This window comes from Balaenoptera borealis, assembly GCF_965194805.1.
Source record: "Balaenoptera borealis genome assembly, contig: HAP1_SCAFFOLD_981, whole genome shotgun sequence".
Classification (NCBI taxonomy): Eukaryota; Metazoa; Chordata; class Mammalia; order Artiodactyla; family Balaenopteridae; genus Balaenoptera; species Balaenoptera borealis.
This window is the reverse complement of record NW_028123228.1, coordinates 66,995-81,598: the sequence shown is the minus strand read 5'-3', so window position 1 is coordinate 81,598 and position 14,604 is coordinate 66,995. Positions and strand designations below refer to the sequence as shown.

At 40.8% G+C, this 14,604-nt stretch overlaps 1 protein-coding gene and 1 pseudogene across 12 annotated transcripts in view; both read right to left on the bottom strand.

The window, feature by feature from the left end:
• LOC309621775 (uncharacterized protein) overlaps positions 1–14,604 on the bottom strand; it is a 243,846-nt gene that overhangs the window by 186,250 nt on the left and 42,992 nt on the right. For 7 of the 11 annotated variants that reach the window (XM_082409122.1, XM_082409120.1, XM_082409119.1 and 4 more), the window contains one exon: positions 9,070–9,167. In XM_082409122.1, coding sequence (XP_082265248.1) covers positions 9,070–9,167 — 98 coding nt within the window. Of the gene's footprint in view, positions 1–9,069; positions 9,208–14,604 lie in introns of all 11 variants that reach the window. The other 4 variants (XM_082409116.1, XM_082409121.1, XM_082409114.1 and 1 more) reach the window with 1 other exon arrangement.
• On the bottom strand, positions 570–1,804 carry LOC309621778 (heterogeneous nuclear ribonucleoprotein A3 pseudogene; annotated as a pseudogene). The gene has a single exon. The product of its transcript is annotated as a heterogeneous nuclear ribonucleoprotein A3 pseudogene (transcript).

The following is a 14,604-nucleotide window of genomic DNA, read 5'->3' as shown; positions in this document are numbered from 1 at the left end:
CTAAAACACACATTGCAAACATACAAATATCTATTCTCTCCACATGTCAGAGCCCATTCATTTCATGGTTTGGAAATGGGGAGAATAGATCCCCTTAAACTGCAAGTCAGCAGGTGTTTCTTTACAGTTAACTTTAGCAAAATTCATACAAAATATTAATGAACAATGATCTTCTTTACTTGTTAACTCACAAGGAAACACCTTCAAAACTGCATTTTGTTAAAGTTTCTGTACTAAAATGTAGAAAAACTGAACTACACAAATATTGAAAAGTTTAAAATTCCTTAATTTTTTATTCCTGGTACCACTACCACAATTTACAGGGCAATATACCTGATGTAATGAAAAGAAAAAGACAAAGCTACAACAGATAAAAGACCTCAGGAATGTACATCTAATTGACCCTCCGTTGCATGAATCAATAGCTGCACTTTTTGCAAACTGTGGCTAGGACAGTCCTGAACAAGAAGGGTTTCCTGTTTAAGCTGCAGTAACTTTTCTGACTATGGATCATCGTTCCTTCTGCGGCAGGTTTTTACAGTTCCTCTAATGCATTTGGGACGACTGTCTCAAAGTAACCTGCAGCTTTCCTGACAACTCCTCGCTCTCTCTCCTGCTAAGAACTGTAGCCCTTTTCTTCTGAGTTTTGAGAACCTTCTGCTACCATATCCACCACTTCCACCACCAGATCCATAACCACCACCATAGGGACTTCCCGAGCTTCTTCCACCAAAACTGCCCCCCTTCATGGGTCCATAATTTGATTGCTGTTGTCCACTATAATTTCCAAAATCATTATAGCTCCCACCACCACCACCATAGTTACCTCCAAAATTTCCTCCTTCATTGTAAGCATCATATCCTCCACCACCGCCACCATATCCACCATCTTGGTTTCCATATCCTGGTCCACCACCACCATAGCCTCCTCTACTACTGTAACCAGGACCACCACCATCGTTACCACCGTCGCCTCCAAATCCGTTTTATCCACCATCACCTCCTCCATAACTACCTCTGCTGCCACCACCTCCACCACCATAGCCTCCTCTTCCACCAAAGTTTCCACCACGGCCAAAGTTACCTCCACCACCTCCAAAGTTTCCTCCACGACCCATAAAGTTGCCAGATCCACCTCCACGACCTCTCTGTGATCCAGCAGATTGCATTTCTTGTTTAGAAAGGGCCTTTTTCACTTACAATTATGCCCATTAATAGTGTGGTATCTCTGAACAACAATTTTATCAACTGTATCATGATCATCAAAAGTTACAAAAGCAAATCCTCTCTTTTTTCCACTCTGCCTGTCTTCCATAACTCCTATGGTTTCAATCTTGCCATACTTTTCAAAGTAGTCTCTCGAATTACATTCTTCTGTATCTTCTTTAATACCACCAACAAAAATTTTCTTCACTGTTAGACGGGCACCAGGCTTTACAGAATCCTCTCTAGAAACAGCTCTCTTTGGTTCCACTACACGCCCATCAACCTTGTGTGGTCGAGCACACATTGCTGCATCCACCTCTTCAACCCAAGAGTAAGTCACAAAACCAAAGCCCCTGGAACGGTTTGTCTGGGGGTCTCTCATCACCACACAATCTGTAAGTGTGCCCCATTTCTCAAAATGTTCTCTTAAGCTATCGTCTGTAGTTTCAAAGCTCAGACCACCAATAAACAGTTTTCTCAACTGTTCTGGTTCCTTTGGATCATGGCCCTCCTCCCCCCGGCGGCGGCGGCGGCCGGAGTCGGGCTGGGGGCGACCGGGCGGCGGTTTTACCTCCGTTTTGAGACCGGACTCGCCTCTTCCAAGTCGAGTTCAATATGGGACCGAGAGCCCAGCTCTGTTCTATGTTGGGCCATTTTACTTCAGCCCAAAAAAATTTCTTCTAGTATTCCCTAAGGTCTGCTGGGGATCAGTTTTCTTATTTTTCATTTATCTGTATTTGATTTTTTAAAATTGATTCCAATTTTCTGTTGAGATTCTCCATATTTTAATCTATTAACCCCCATCTTTTACTCTCAATATAGTCATTTTAAAGTTCTGTGCTAACTCCAGAATCTGAATTCCCTCTAAATCAATTTTTCTTGGTTTTTTTTTTTTTTTTTTTTTTTTTGTCTTAAGTTTTAGTCACTTTTTCCTGCTTCAGGAATTTCATAATTTTTGATTGTGTGCTGGACGTGGTGAATAAAAAATTCATAGAGACTGAAGATGCTATTACTTTGCACCAGAGAAGATTTACCCTTTTCTCTGTGAATCAGAGTGGCTGATCATTTCAGTCATTTCAGGAATTTTACTAGGTCAGAACTGGGTTGGAGCTTTAGTTGTCTCATCCTACCTATGATTTTTCCTAATTTGTGGCCTCCCTGGATTTTTGCTGTGAGCCTGACAGGTCTTTGATTCTTCAATAAATACAGTCAGTTATTGACTTCAGTCTTTCAGATGTTTGAATTCAGCTCTTTAGGCTCTCAGTTCTCACAGCTTCAGAGTATGGCAAATGTAAGGAGAGACCAGCTATGTATTTGTTGCCGTTACACTTTCTCAGTGAAAATTTGTCTCATAAACACTGAAACATTGCAGATGACTTCACTTTTTCTGACTCAGCCCCCTTCTTGGGGATGGCACTTCTGGGTTTTTACTGTGAGTCTGGTAGGTCTCTAATTCCTCACTTTGGAAAGTTCTCTCCCTCAGGCATTAGGTATTTAGCTTCCTGCTTTATATAGGTTCAAAAACTGGCAAATGTCTTGAAGAGGAGACCTAATGATTGTCACAGGCCCCTTTATCTAGCGGGATTTGGTTTGTTAGTGCCATGACTGTGCAGGAAATTTCACTCTGCTTTCTTGGCTCAGTCCCCCATCATCCTATACCACCCTGACACTAAGGAAATGTCCTGTGGGGGAAATCGGCTTGACATTCTGCTAGATTTCACTCCATCATGCCAGCAAATGAGTTCATCAAAAGATATGGTGATTTCTCTTTTCCAGTGGAGTATGTCTCCCTACACCAAACCCCTGCTCCAAATCTCTAAATGTCCCTCTCTAGCATATTAGTTGATATTGTTTCTTGATTGCTTCCTTAGCTCGATGATCTTTTATTCAAGTTTGTTTGCTCGTTGCAGCAGGAGTGATGGCCTGTGCCTACCTAGTGCAGGCATATTATTATGGAGATATGGCTTTGGTCCCAGACACCACAATAAGGAGAATATCATAGGAAAGCAAGTCACACGAGTTGTTTGGTTTCCCAGTGCATGTAAAAGTTATGTTTATGCTATACTGTAGTCTATTAAGTGTGCAATAGCATTATGTCTAAAAAAAGTACATATCTTAATTTGAAAGTAGACTTTAAGAATGCTACCCATCATCTGAGCCTTCAGCAAGCTGTAATCTTTTTGCAATAGTAACATCAAAGATCACTGATCACAGATCATGTAACAAGTATAATAGTGAAAAAGTTTGAAATATTGTGAGACTTACCAAAACATGACATAGAGACACGAAGTGAGCAAATGCTGTTGGAAAAATGGCACCACCAGTAGAGCTGCTTGACACAGGGTTGCCACAAACCTTCAATTTGTAAAAAAAAAAAAAAAAAAGCATTATCTGCAAGGTACAATACAATAAAGTGAAGTGCAATAAAGTGAGGTATGCCTATACATCCTGCCTCAAAGCAGAAATCCTATTTAGATCACCTTTAATTTCTCTCTATGATATATCAATAGTTTTCTATTCTAATAGGGTTCTTACATTTTTTATTACACTTATTATTAGGTATATGATGTTTTGATGATAATGTAGATGGCATATTTTTTAGTTTTTAATTTTATAACTTTTCAGACACAGAAAAATGTTAGTGGAATTTTTTAATGTTTGGTCTCTTATCTGGCAACTCTTCTAAAAACTAACTGATATTCTAATAAGTTATCTGTAGATGGTTTTGGATTTTCTGTATCCTTAATTATATCAACTATGGAAAGTGACAGTATGATTTCTTCCTTTCTTAGCCTTATATTTCTGATTTCTTTTTCCTGCCTTACTGCTAATGCCATTTAATACTTTTACTAATAGGTTGAATAGAAAAGGTAAGAGTTGGCATTCTTATTTTGTTCCTAATCTTACAGTGGACGTTCTCCACATTTCACTATAAATAGGATGGTGGCTCTAAAGTTTTTTGTAGTTTCCCTTTGCTATGAGTTTTTAATCATACATAATTATTGAATTTTATCAAATGCTTTATCTGACTATACTGATATGATCATATACATTTTCTCCTTTATTTTATGGATGTGGTGCATGACATTTATTGATATTTGAATGTTAACTCACCTTGCATTTCTGGAGTAAAACAACTTGGTAGGAATTCACACACACACACACACACACACACACACACACACACATTCACTCACTCACACACTCTACATTTGATTGTCTAACATTTTGTGTATGATTTTTGCTTCTGTATACATAAGGGAGATGGGCCTATTTTCTTTTCTCATAATTGTCCTTTTAATTAGTGAATAGTATATAGAGGGTAGAGATTTAAAAGACCTTTTAAAAGGTCTTCTTCTTCTGTGATATAATACAATACAGTATTACTCCATTTTTTAAAAATGACCTTTTTCATTTTCAAATAATTTCAAATCTGCAGAAAAGATACAAACAGAGTTCCCTTTACCTCTCTCCCAGTTTTTCCTATTGCTAACATCTTATACTACCATAGTATATTTTTCAAAATTAAAAAGCCAACATTTATACATTACTATTAACTAAACTTAAGACTTTTTTTGGATTTCACCAGTTTTCCTGTTAATGACCTTTTTCTGTTCTAGGACCCAATCCAGTATATCACATTCCACTTAGTTAGTTGTCATGTCTCCTTAGTCTTCTCTGGTCTATGACAGTTCCTCATTCCTTCCTTGTTTTTCATGATTTTGACAGTCTTGAGGAATATTTGTCTGATATTTTGTAGAATTGTTCTCAGTCTGGGTTTGGCTGATGTTTTTCTCATGATTCGACTGGAGTTATAGGTTTTGACAAAGAATACCGCAGAAGCGAAGTAACCGTCTCATCACATCATAACAGAGAGTATGTAGTGTCTCCGTGACATCACTGGTGATGTGAAACATCATCACTTGCATAACATGGTGTTTGCTTGGTTTCTCCACTGTAAAGTTACTTTTTCTCCCATTTTATACTGTCTCTGGAATTCAATCATTAAGGCCAGCCCAGGACTGGACTTAAGGGGAAGATTAAGCTTCACCTCCACCTCCTTGGGGAGGAGATGGATGCCGGGGGGGGGCGGGGGGGAGGTTACCTACATATGGAATTCTTCTGTTGGCAAGATTTGTCTTCTCCCTCCCTCCTATTATTTATTTATTTATACACTCATTTATTTACTCCATTATGTTTTAATATGGATTCTTTATAATCTATATACATAATTACAACCTTAAAAACCTCTGGTTCCCCCACTGACATATAAACTTTTTGAGGAAAGGCTCTGTTTCTTTTTTATTTTTGTACACTCTATGCGTTTAGCATAGTCCCCTAATTTATAGTGGACTTCCAGTAATTATTTTTTAATGGATATCTTTCCACTTCAACTGAAAAGTACCCTTTCCTTATATAATAGCATTCTAAATCCAAAATAAAAGTAGATTTTAAAATAAGTAAAAGTAAACTCATGCATGATCACCCTGTAATAAGTATGTAAAAAAGCAAAGGGTACTGCAGAAATAACTTAACCATTTGAGTTGGATGTGTCTCCAAAAAATATTGAAGCCACATTTGGAAAGAAATTACAGTATTTGATAAGCCAAGGATATGACCTGCTGTGTGCTTTCTCTTTTTTGTTCAGATCACCAAAGGAGATTAAGACCCCGTTTTCTCCCTTCTCTGGAAAATTATCATCTGATGCAGTCACTCAGATAACAACAGAGAGTCCAGGAAAAACCATGTTTTCATCTGAGATTTTTGTTAATGCTGAAGATCGTGGACATGATATTCCAGACCTCAGTACACAGAAGTTGGGCAAAGTTCCTGTCAAGTTTGCTTCATCATCTTCAGTCCAACAGATTACTGTTCTTCATGGCACAGATGGTAAGAGAATTTTAGGTCACATTACCAACTTTTGTGTGTCATTAACTAAGAAATTTCTTGATTGGGTCTTTCTAGTTAGAAAACCTAATTTTAATTTTAAGCATTAGGTTGTACATGATTAAAACATCTTTTATTTACATAGCTATGAAGAGAATATAATTTATTATGTTTTTACTTCAATTTCTAGTGAAGTTAACAACCTATGTGAAACTCATGCTACTTGTGGCTGACGTATTTTCAACTCATAATACTTGTCATAAGAATGCAAGTAGTTCATGAAAACATAAAAACTATAGAGGTTCAATTTTAGGGAGGTAGATAACTATTTGGCATTGTTTCTTTTACTATTGTTTTGCATGATACAGTGAACAGATAGCAAACACAATACCAGTCTATTTCTTGCTCAAGAAACGTTGAGCAGGGACCCAGGTTGACTGTGACTCTGCTTTCTTTAAAACATGGAACCTTGGATTCATCATCATAGTCAACTGGAAGGGACGAAAAGCATGGAGGAGCACATGTTGGGAGGCTTTTATGGGCTAGGCCTAGGTGTGGCCCACATCACTTTCCACTGACTAGGAATAGTTTAGCTGTGCTTTCCAGGATGAAGAAGAAATGAGTTTTGGTGAACAGCTAGCAATTTCTACCATAAGGTCTACATTTAGAGTGTTCCTATGCTATCATGACAGTGATATTTTTATAGTGCTTATACTATATAACATTCAAAATTATAGCAAGTTATTTTCTTTTTCAGACCAGTAACTGGAAAGTTAAGTTCCCATTCTACCTCCAAATGAGGGTGGGAACTTTCAATTACTAATTTTAAAGTATTCAACAGTTTGTACAAATCTATTCAAAATATATTTTAAGTTTTCCTACTTGTGCAAAAAGTTTATCTGTCTGTAGGTATAAATGGAATATGCCTAAATGTATAAAGAAAATTGCTTAGTTCCACATGTAAATTGCACTGAATTTAATTTGAATAAATACATTTATATGTTGAAATGGTTATATTTCTTTTCTTTTTTTTTTTTTTTACTTTTATTTATTTTATTTTTGGCTGTGTTGGGTCTTCATCGCTGCGTGCAGCCTTTCTCTAGTTGCGGCGAGCGGGGGCTACTCTTCGTTGCGGTGCACGGGCTTCTCATTGCGGTGGCTTCTCTTGTGGTGGAGCACGGGCTCTAGGCGCGTGGGCTTCGGTGCATGGGCTCAGTAGTTGTGGCTCGCGGGCTCTAGAGCGCAGGCTCAGTAGTTGTGGCACATGGGCTTAGTTGCTCCGCGGCATGGGGGATCTTCCCGGACCAGGGCTGGCACCCGTGTCCCCTGCATTGGCAGGCGGATTCTTAACCACTGCGCTATCAGGGAAACCCGAGATGGTTATATTTCTTATACATTTTTATTGTGATATAAAATTATGCCCCCCAAATGTATAGTCTAATCAATATCACACAGAACACCTTTAATGTGTCAGTTACCTATTGCCACCGTGATACTGTATAAGAACCTCGAAAATCTCAGTGCTTTATAACAACAGACATTTGCTTTCCTCACTCATGGGCTTATGAGTCAGTTGGAGTTTGGCATCAGGATGCAAAAACGGTTTGGGTCTGTTCCACATGCCTTGTACTGAAACCCAGGCTACTCTGGGTATGCTGTTTTCATGTTGGTGGCAGAGCACAGGAGAGGAAATCCAACTGTGAAAGTGTATTTTATACCTCTTCTGACATCAAATGGATCGGTCTACATAGAGCCCACAGTTCACGGTCTTACCTTTACATACAGGTACTTGGTAGAAAGGACTCCTTTAAAAGAGAAATATTATTTGGTTTAATAATAAAAGAATTTTAACTCTGTGGATTCAGAAGTAAAATTTTAAAAAATATTTTAAAAGTATACAGAATAGGGCTTCCCTGGTGGCGCAGTGGTTAAGAATCCACCTGCCAATGCAATGCGGGGGACACGGGTTCGAGCCCTGGTCTGCGAAGATCCCACATGCCGTGGAGCAACTAAGCCCATGTGCCACAACTACTGAGCCTGCATTCTAGAGCCCGTGAGCCGCAACTACCGAAGCCCACGCGCCTAGAGCGCATGCTCCGCAACAATAGACGCCACCGCGATGAGACGCCCGCACACCGCAACCAAGAGTAGCCCCCGCTAGCCGCCAACTAGAGAAAGCCCGTGCACAGCAATGAAGACCCAGTGCAGCCAAAAAAATAAACACATAGAATAAATAAGTTCAAACAATAAATAAATAAATAAACATAAATTAAAAAAAAAAAGAACACCTAATGCAGGTGGGAAGGTGAGAGGGCCACTGTAAAGGTCATCTATGCTACATGTACAAGAACCCCGAGAGCACACCAATAGGTACCACATTTTTCACTGCTGTAGCCGATCATTCCCCCTGTACTACCACACTGTAGCACTCCCTTCCCTCATCTACTGCTATAGTCTCTTTGGAAGGTGTTTCACAACTCTTGTTATGAGAGTGCCAGTTGAACTGTCCTCACTTCCTTCATTTATACCAGGATTGAAGACCTTGTAGTCCGAGATCCTGTCCAGAGAGCAAGCAGGCTAAGACTCTGTCTTTGTTGACGTATTTCATCAGAAAGGGCTCTACCCCCTCTCCTAGTTCATGGTGTGAAGCGTTCATAGCCTCTTGGGAAAGTGGGGAGAATTGAAAGGACTCTATATGAGAATGCTAGGCTTTGTAAAACATTTCAGTTTTTTAAAAATAAGACTCATTTTCTATTGGACTTATAACAGTCCTATGAAATACAAAGAAAGCCGAGAATCAGTGACAGGAAAGGATCACCAGGAAGAACTACAGCAGTCACCGCTTACCTCGTAGCATAGGGCACTGTCCGTGATCCTTAAGAAGAGTTAGTAGAAATGCCTTGCCCATCTTGCCCCTGAACCCCTTGAAAGGTACACGACTGCTGTGTTGGTGTTTAGGGGGAGCATCTCACTTACCAGGGACTGACTTCTCCCTTGATCCCTCTGTAGTGATGGAGACTTCCCCGCTGATGAAAAATTCCCTGGGATTGCAACCTCCAAGCCAGACAGCTTTCCTATGGAAAGACAGAGAGCTTGTAAAGATGAAACACCAGTCTGCGGGAGAAAGGGAAGAAGAGAATGATGGAAATCGTTTCTGGGAAACTATTTTTACATTATGTTTTGTTTGTTCCTGGTAAATAAACTGAAATCTTCTTAACATTAAAACAAAATCTAAACCACTAAATTCAATAATACAGGAGTATAACTTTTGAAAAAAATTTCTTTGGCTGCGCAGCATGTGGGATCTTAGCTCCCCAACCAGGAATTGAACCCACGCCTGCTGCATTGGAAGCGCAGAGTCTTCACCACTGGACCACCAGGGAAGTCCCAGGAATATCACTTTTAAAGGAGAAGTTATAAACACCTTGGTTATATGAACTGCAGATTTTTAGTAAGAAGTCAATATATTTTTTGTTAGGCACATTTTATGTTAGGCTGTCTCCCTGCACAGGATGCAGGCGCCTTGAGAATGGAAATCATATCCCTCTATAGTACGTCCCTCTTCTTTCTGCCTTGCAGTTTGCTGCTCCACTTGTTCAACCCCACCTAGTAATAACCTATACTTCCCTCGTTCCTGTTTTCCCATCTTGAAAACAGACAAAAGGCAACCAAACAACGCAAAGGTCTCAACAAATAAGGGATATCCAAAACCAGAGATGGCCAGAACTTCTGTATCCCTCATGAAACCTAGCCCGGTGTTCAATATGTAGGTATCATTAATACATGCGTGTTGACTGAAACAGTTGAAACTCAATTCTTCCACTTCCCAGTTTAGTTTTAGTCCTCATACAAAACCTGATAATCAACTTGCTTAATGCTAGGGATCACAGTGAAAAATAATATCTGAACTGACTTCTGTCAGATGAGTGAGAACTAAGGTTAATTCAGTGTATCTGAAGCATAGAAAGTGAGGGCACAAGTGGCACAAGATGGGGCTAGAGAAGCAGAGAGGATTCTAGACCACGCAGAGTCTTAAAGGCCAACACTGTGTTTTCTATTCTCAAAACAATGTTTGTGAGCGATGTTTATGAGCAATGTTCCAACTTGCCTTGAAGGTTTTTTGTGTGAAGAATGGATTGGAAGGAAACAAGATATATGGACACTAGTTAGGACCTAATCGCAACACACAGGCAAGTTCAGTATTAGGGTGTTGAGGGAGAGCTGACAGATTCCAAAGAAATTCAGGAGATGAACTGAAGCGGGCTTAATGGGGTAGGAGATGGAGGAAAGGAAGGTCTTAGGGAATTAAAGGGTTTACTGCACACATGAGCAAAGTCTCAAAATTAATCATTTGAACGTACAGAGGTAGATCTCTCAAATGACTCCGGTTAGGAAGCAACGGTACGCCCTTTAGAATTCCTAGAGACAACACAAATCAACTGTTTCGATGGAAAATTCGGCGGGACCGGTGCGTTTTTTCACTCCAACTTAGCTCCAGTTCCTATTACTCACATCTTCTGTGCCAAAACAACACACCTGGAGGAACTGAAGGGGATTCCGTTTTGGTAATTAAGGAGTGTCCCCAACACTGACAGTCCCATCTTAAAAAGCACTCCCTCTGCATTTTACCCGAGGAGCAATGGCCAGAGCCTCCCTTTGAAAACGATGGGCAGAAATGAGAACATCACACACAGTCCCTTTCAGCTACTGTGAACTGAGCCGCGAGACGACCAATACCCCCTGGCACAGCGCGGATGGGCCAGCGTGCGGGGGCAACAGGGACAGGAGACAGCACAAGAGACGAAGCCCAGGCCCAGGGGCCAAGGCCTATTACCTTTCCGGCATGTGCAAAACATAAAACAGAAGCAATATTGTAACAAATTCATTAAAGACTTAAGAAAAAAACAAAAATCAGATGCTAAAGTGCCTACTCTAACCACTATACTATATTGCTTCTATAAAACAAGCACTAAACCTCAGATACAGAAAAAAACCCTTTTCGTGTCCTCACACCTAGGTCAAAATTACAAAGCGTTAATTCAGGAGACAGAAAGGGAAGGAATAAATCTGAATGAATCTGAGTCAGAACACAGTGCTATAACCTTAGGCAAATTCCACAATACCCATGCCTCAACATGGCAAATTCCACAATACCCATGCCTCAACCTCCCTATCTATAAAGGAGTTAACCACACCAGCGCTAACCATTACTTGCCTCCTGGTAGCTTGTGAGTGTTAATTAATATTTGTAATAAATACACAGATCATCAGTTGAAAGAAACAAGGAAAACTACAGCGTTATTATTATTGCCTTGTTGCTAGAGCTAAACACCACAAATCAACATAAATAACTTATGTACACCAAGAATGTAGGGTTTGAATATGTACTTTGAAAGGCAATCATATAATTAGTTGTTTCACCTCTAATTGCTTTTCCTTTTTTTTTTTTTTTTAATTTAAAAAAGCAATACAGGGACTTCCCTGGTGGTTCAGTGGTAAAGAATCCGTCCTGCAATGCAGGGGACGCGGGTTCGATTCCCGGTCGGGGAACTAAGATCCCACATGCCGCGGGGCAACTAAGCCCTCGCACCAAACTACTGAGCTCGCACACCTCAATGAGGTAGCCCACGTGCAGCAAACTACAGAGCCCACGCGCTCTGGAGCCTGCACGCCACAACTACAGAGCCCACGTGCCACAACTAGAGAGAGAAAACCCGCACGCCACAACTAGAGAGAAGCTCTCATGCTGCAACGAAGAGCCCGTGCGCCGCAACGACAATAAAGATCCCACATGCCTTAACGAAGGTCCCGCGTGCCGCAACTAAGACCCAATACAGCCAATCAACCAATCAATCAATCAAGTGGGGCGGGGGGAGCAATACAGGAATTTCCCTGGCAGTCCAGTGGTTAAGACTCCAAGCTCCCAATGCAGGGGGCACGGGCTCGATCCCTGATTGGGGAACCAAGATCCCACATGTGGCACAGCGTAGCCGGAAAAAAAACAAAAAAAGCAACACATACCCTACGGCATTTATCCCAGAGAACGCATGTTCGCACAAAAAAAGGTACACAAATGTCCACAGCATCTCTATCAGTAATAGTCAGGAAATGGGAAAAAAACTCAGATGTTCTTCAATGGGCAAGTGATTAAACAAACTGAAGTACAGCCAAACCATGGAATACTACTCAGCAATTAAAAAGAAAGCGGCACTGGGACCTCTCTGGTGTTCCAGCGGTTAAGACTCTGCACTCTCAATGCAGGGGGCCCAGGTTCCATCCCTGGTCAGGGAACTAGATCCCGCATGCTGCAACTAAAGACCCGCACAGCCAAATAAATAAATAAATATTTTTTTTTAAAAAAGAGGAGCACTGTTGATTCATGCAATTTGGATGACTCTCCAGGGAATTACACTGATTGAAAAAGGCCAATCCAAAAGGTTGCATACTGGGAATTCCCTGGCGGTCCAGTGTTTAGCACTCAGCACTTTCACTACCTGGGCTGGGTTCAATCCTTGGTCGGGGAACTAAGATCGCACAACCGGCAGCGCAGCCAAAAAAAAATTTTTTTTACTTAAAAAAAAAAAAAGGTTACACACTATATGATTTTATTCACATAACATTCTTTTTTTTTAATTAATTAGTTAATTTGTTTTATTTTTGGCTGCGTTGGGTCTTCGTTGCTGCGTGTGGGCTTTCTCTAGTTGCGGCGAGCGGGGGCTACTCTTTGTTGCAGTGTGCGGGCTTCTCGCTGCGGTGGCTTCTCTTGTTGCAGAGCACGGGCTCTAGGCACGCGGGCTTCAGTAGTTGTGGCACGTGGGCTCAGTAGTTGTGGCTCCCGGGCTCTAAAGCGCAGGCTCAGTCGTTGTGGCGCATGGGCTTAGTTGCTCCGCGGCATGTGGGATCTTCCCGGACAAGGGATCAAACCCATGTCCCCTGCAATGGCAGGCAGATTCTTAACCGCTGCGCCACCAGGGAAGTCCCACATAACATTCTTGAAATGACAGGTTGCCAGGGACAGATAGGGCCGGGGGAGTGGGAGACGGGCCATCTTCCCCAGGGGGTATTTTCCCTTGATCATCTGCACAAAAACTTTATTGCAACTTTATCCACTGCACTATCAGATCATTATGATTTGGTGGGGAGTGGGGGAGCAGCAGTGGCTATAAAATGGCATCAGGAGAGATCCTGTGGGATGGAAATGTTCTCTATCTTGACTGTGTCAATGGCAATACCCAGGTTGTGACAGTATACTATGATTCTGTAAGATGTTACCATTGGGGAAAACTGGGTAAAGGACACACAGGAGCTATCGCACTATTATTTCTTACAACTGCATGTAAACCTACAATAATCTGGACACAAAAAGTTTAATCAGAAATGAAGGCAACACATGCCTCTTGTAACAAGTAAAACAATAGTCTGTGGTCAGTCTCTTTCTCTACCCGTCCCATTCCCTCCCTCTTGAGATAACCATGCAAACTCACTGCTCATACAAACAGGCATGCATTTAATACTTTCTGTTTACTGTATCAAAATGGGATCATACATACTACATATTACCCTGCAGCCTACCTTCTTCACCCATCATCCCTATATCATAGAGAGCTTAAAAAAAAAAAATTTTTTTTTAAGTGCCAAGCAGGATGGCAGGTATAGAAAATTTTCTGACTAGGGCAAATCTGACAAATGTTTACCGTGCTAATGTGCCATAGCTCAGCCAGGTGCATTCAGTGAGAGCACAATATGCAAGTAGCATTCTAAAGAGATCTGCAAAAAATGCAAGGTCTTCAGCAGCTCTTCGAGGATCCCATCCCCCTCTCTGCCTCCTCCATGGAACCATCCCATGGAGGTTGAACAGTTTAACTCCATTTGCCCCTCCTGCTGTTTGTGCTTTCGTTGTATACTTCTGTTCTACATCTCCACAAGACATTATTATTGTCACTTATTTACAAAATAACATATAAATATAAAGGTGTATGTACCTGGGTATATGTACATGTATATATTAGACACACACACACTTTAAGTGCTCTTTGTTCTTTCCTGCAGTTGTGTTCTTTTTTTTGGGGGGGGGGGGGCAAGTTTTTATATTGGTAAAGTTCTGTACTACTAGAAATATAAGATTTGAAAAGAAAAGTGAGACTTGAGGATCATCTGTGGAGCTTATCCTCATTCTCCTGCTGACGCATTATATGTTTATAATTTGAGAACTGCAGATAAATACAAACTGGTCTTCTCCATACTTGCTCACTAAGGAATTCCTCATTTCTAGGAAACGTCTATTTCAAGGAAAGGAAACAAACAAAAACACCTAGTGCACTAGATGATTAAAAGGTACACATTTTATAGCCTGAGTTCGAGAAAAAAATTACCCAAGAAACGGCCTTTTTCCCTAGGAGCCAGCTTCTACTAGGGGAGTCTAGGGTTCTCTAGGCAAAGAAAAAAAACTTGCCAGTTTAAACAGAATAACAGAAACGTTCAGCCAATCAAATATACAGAACTCATCACTTG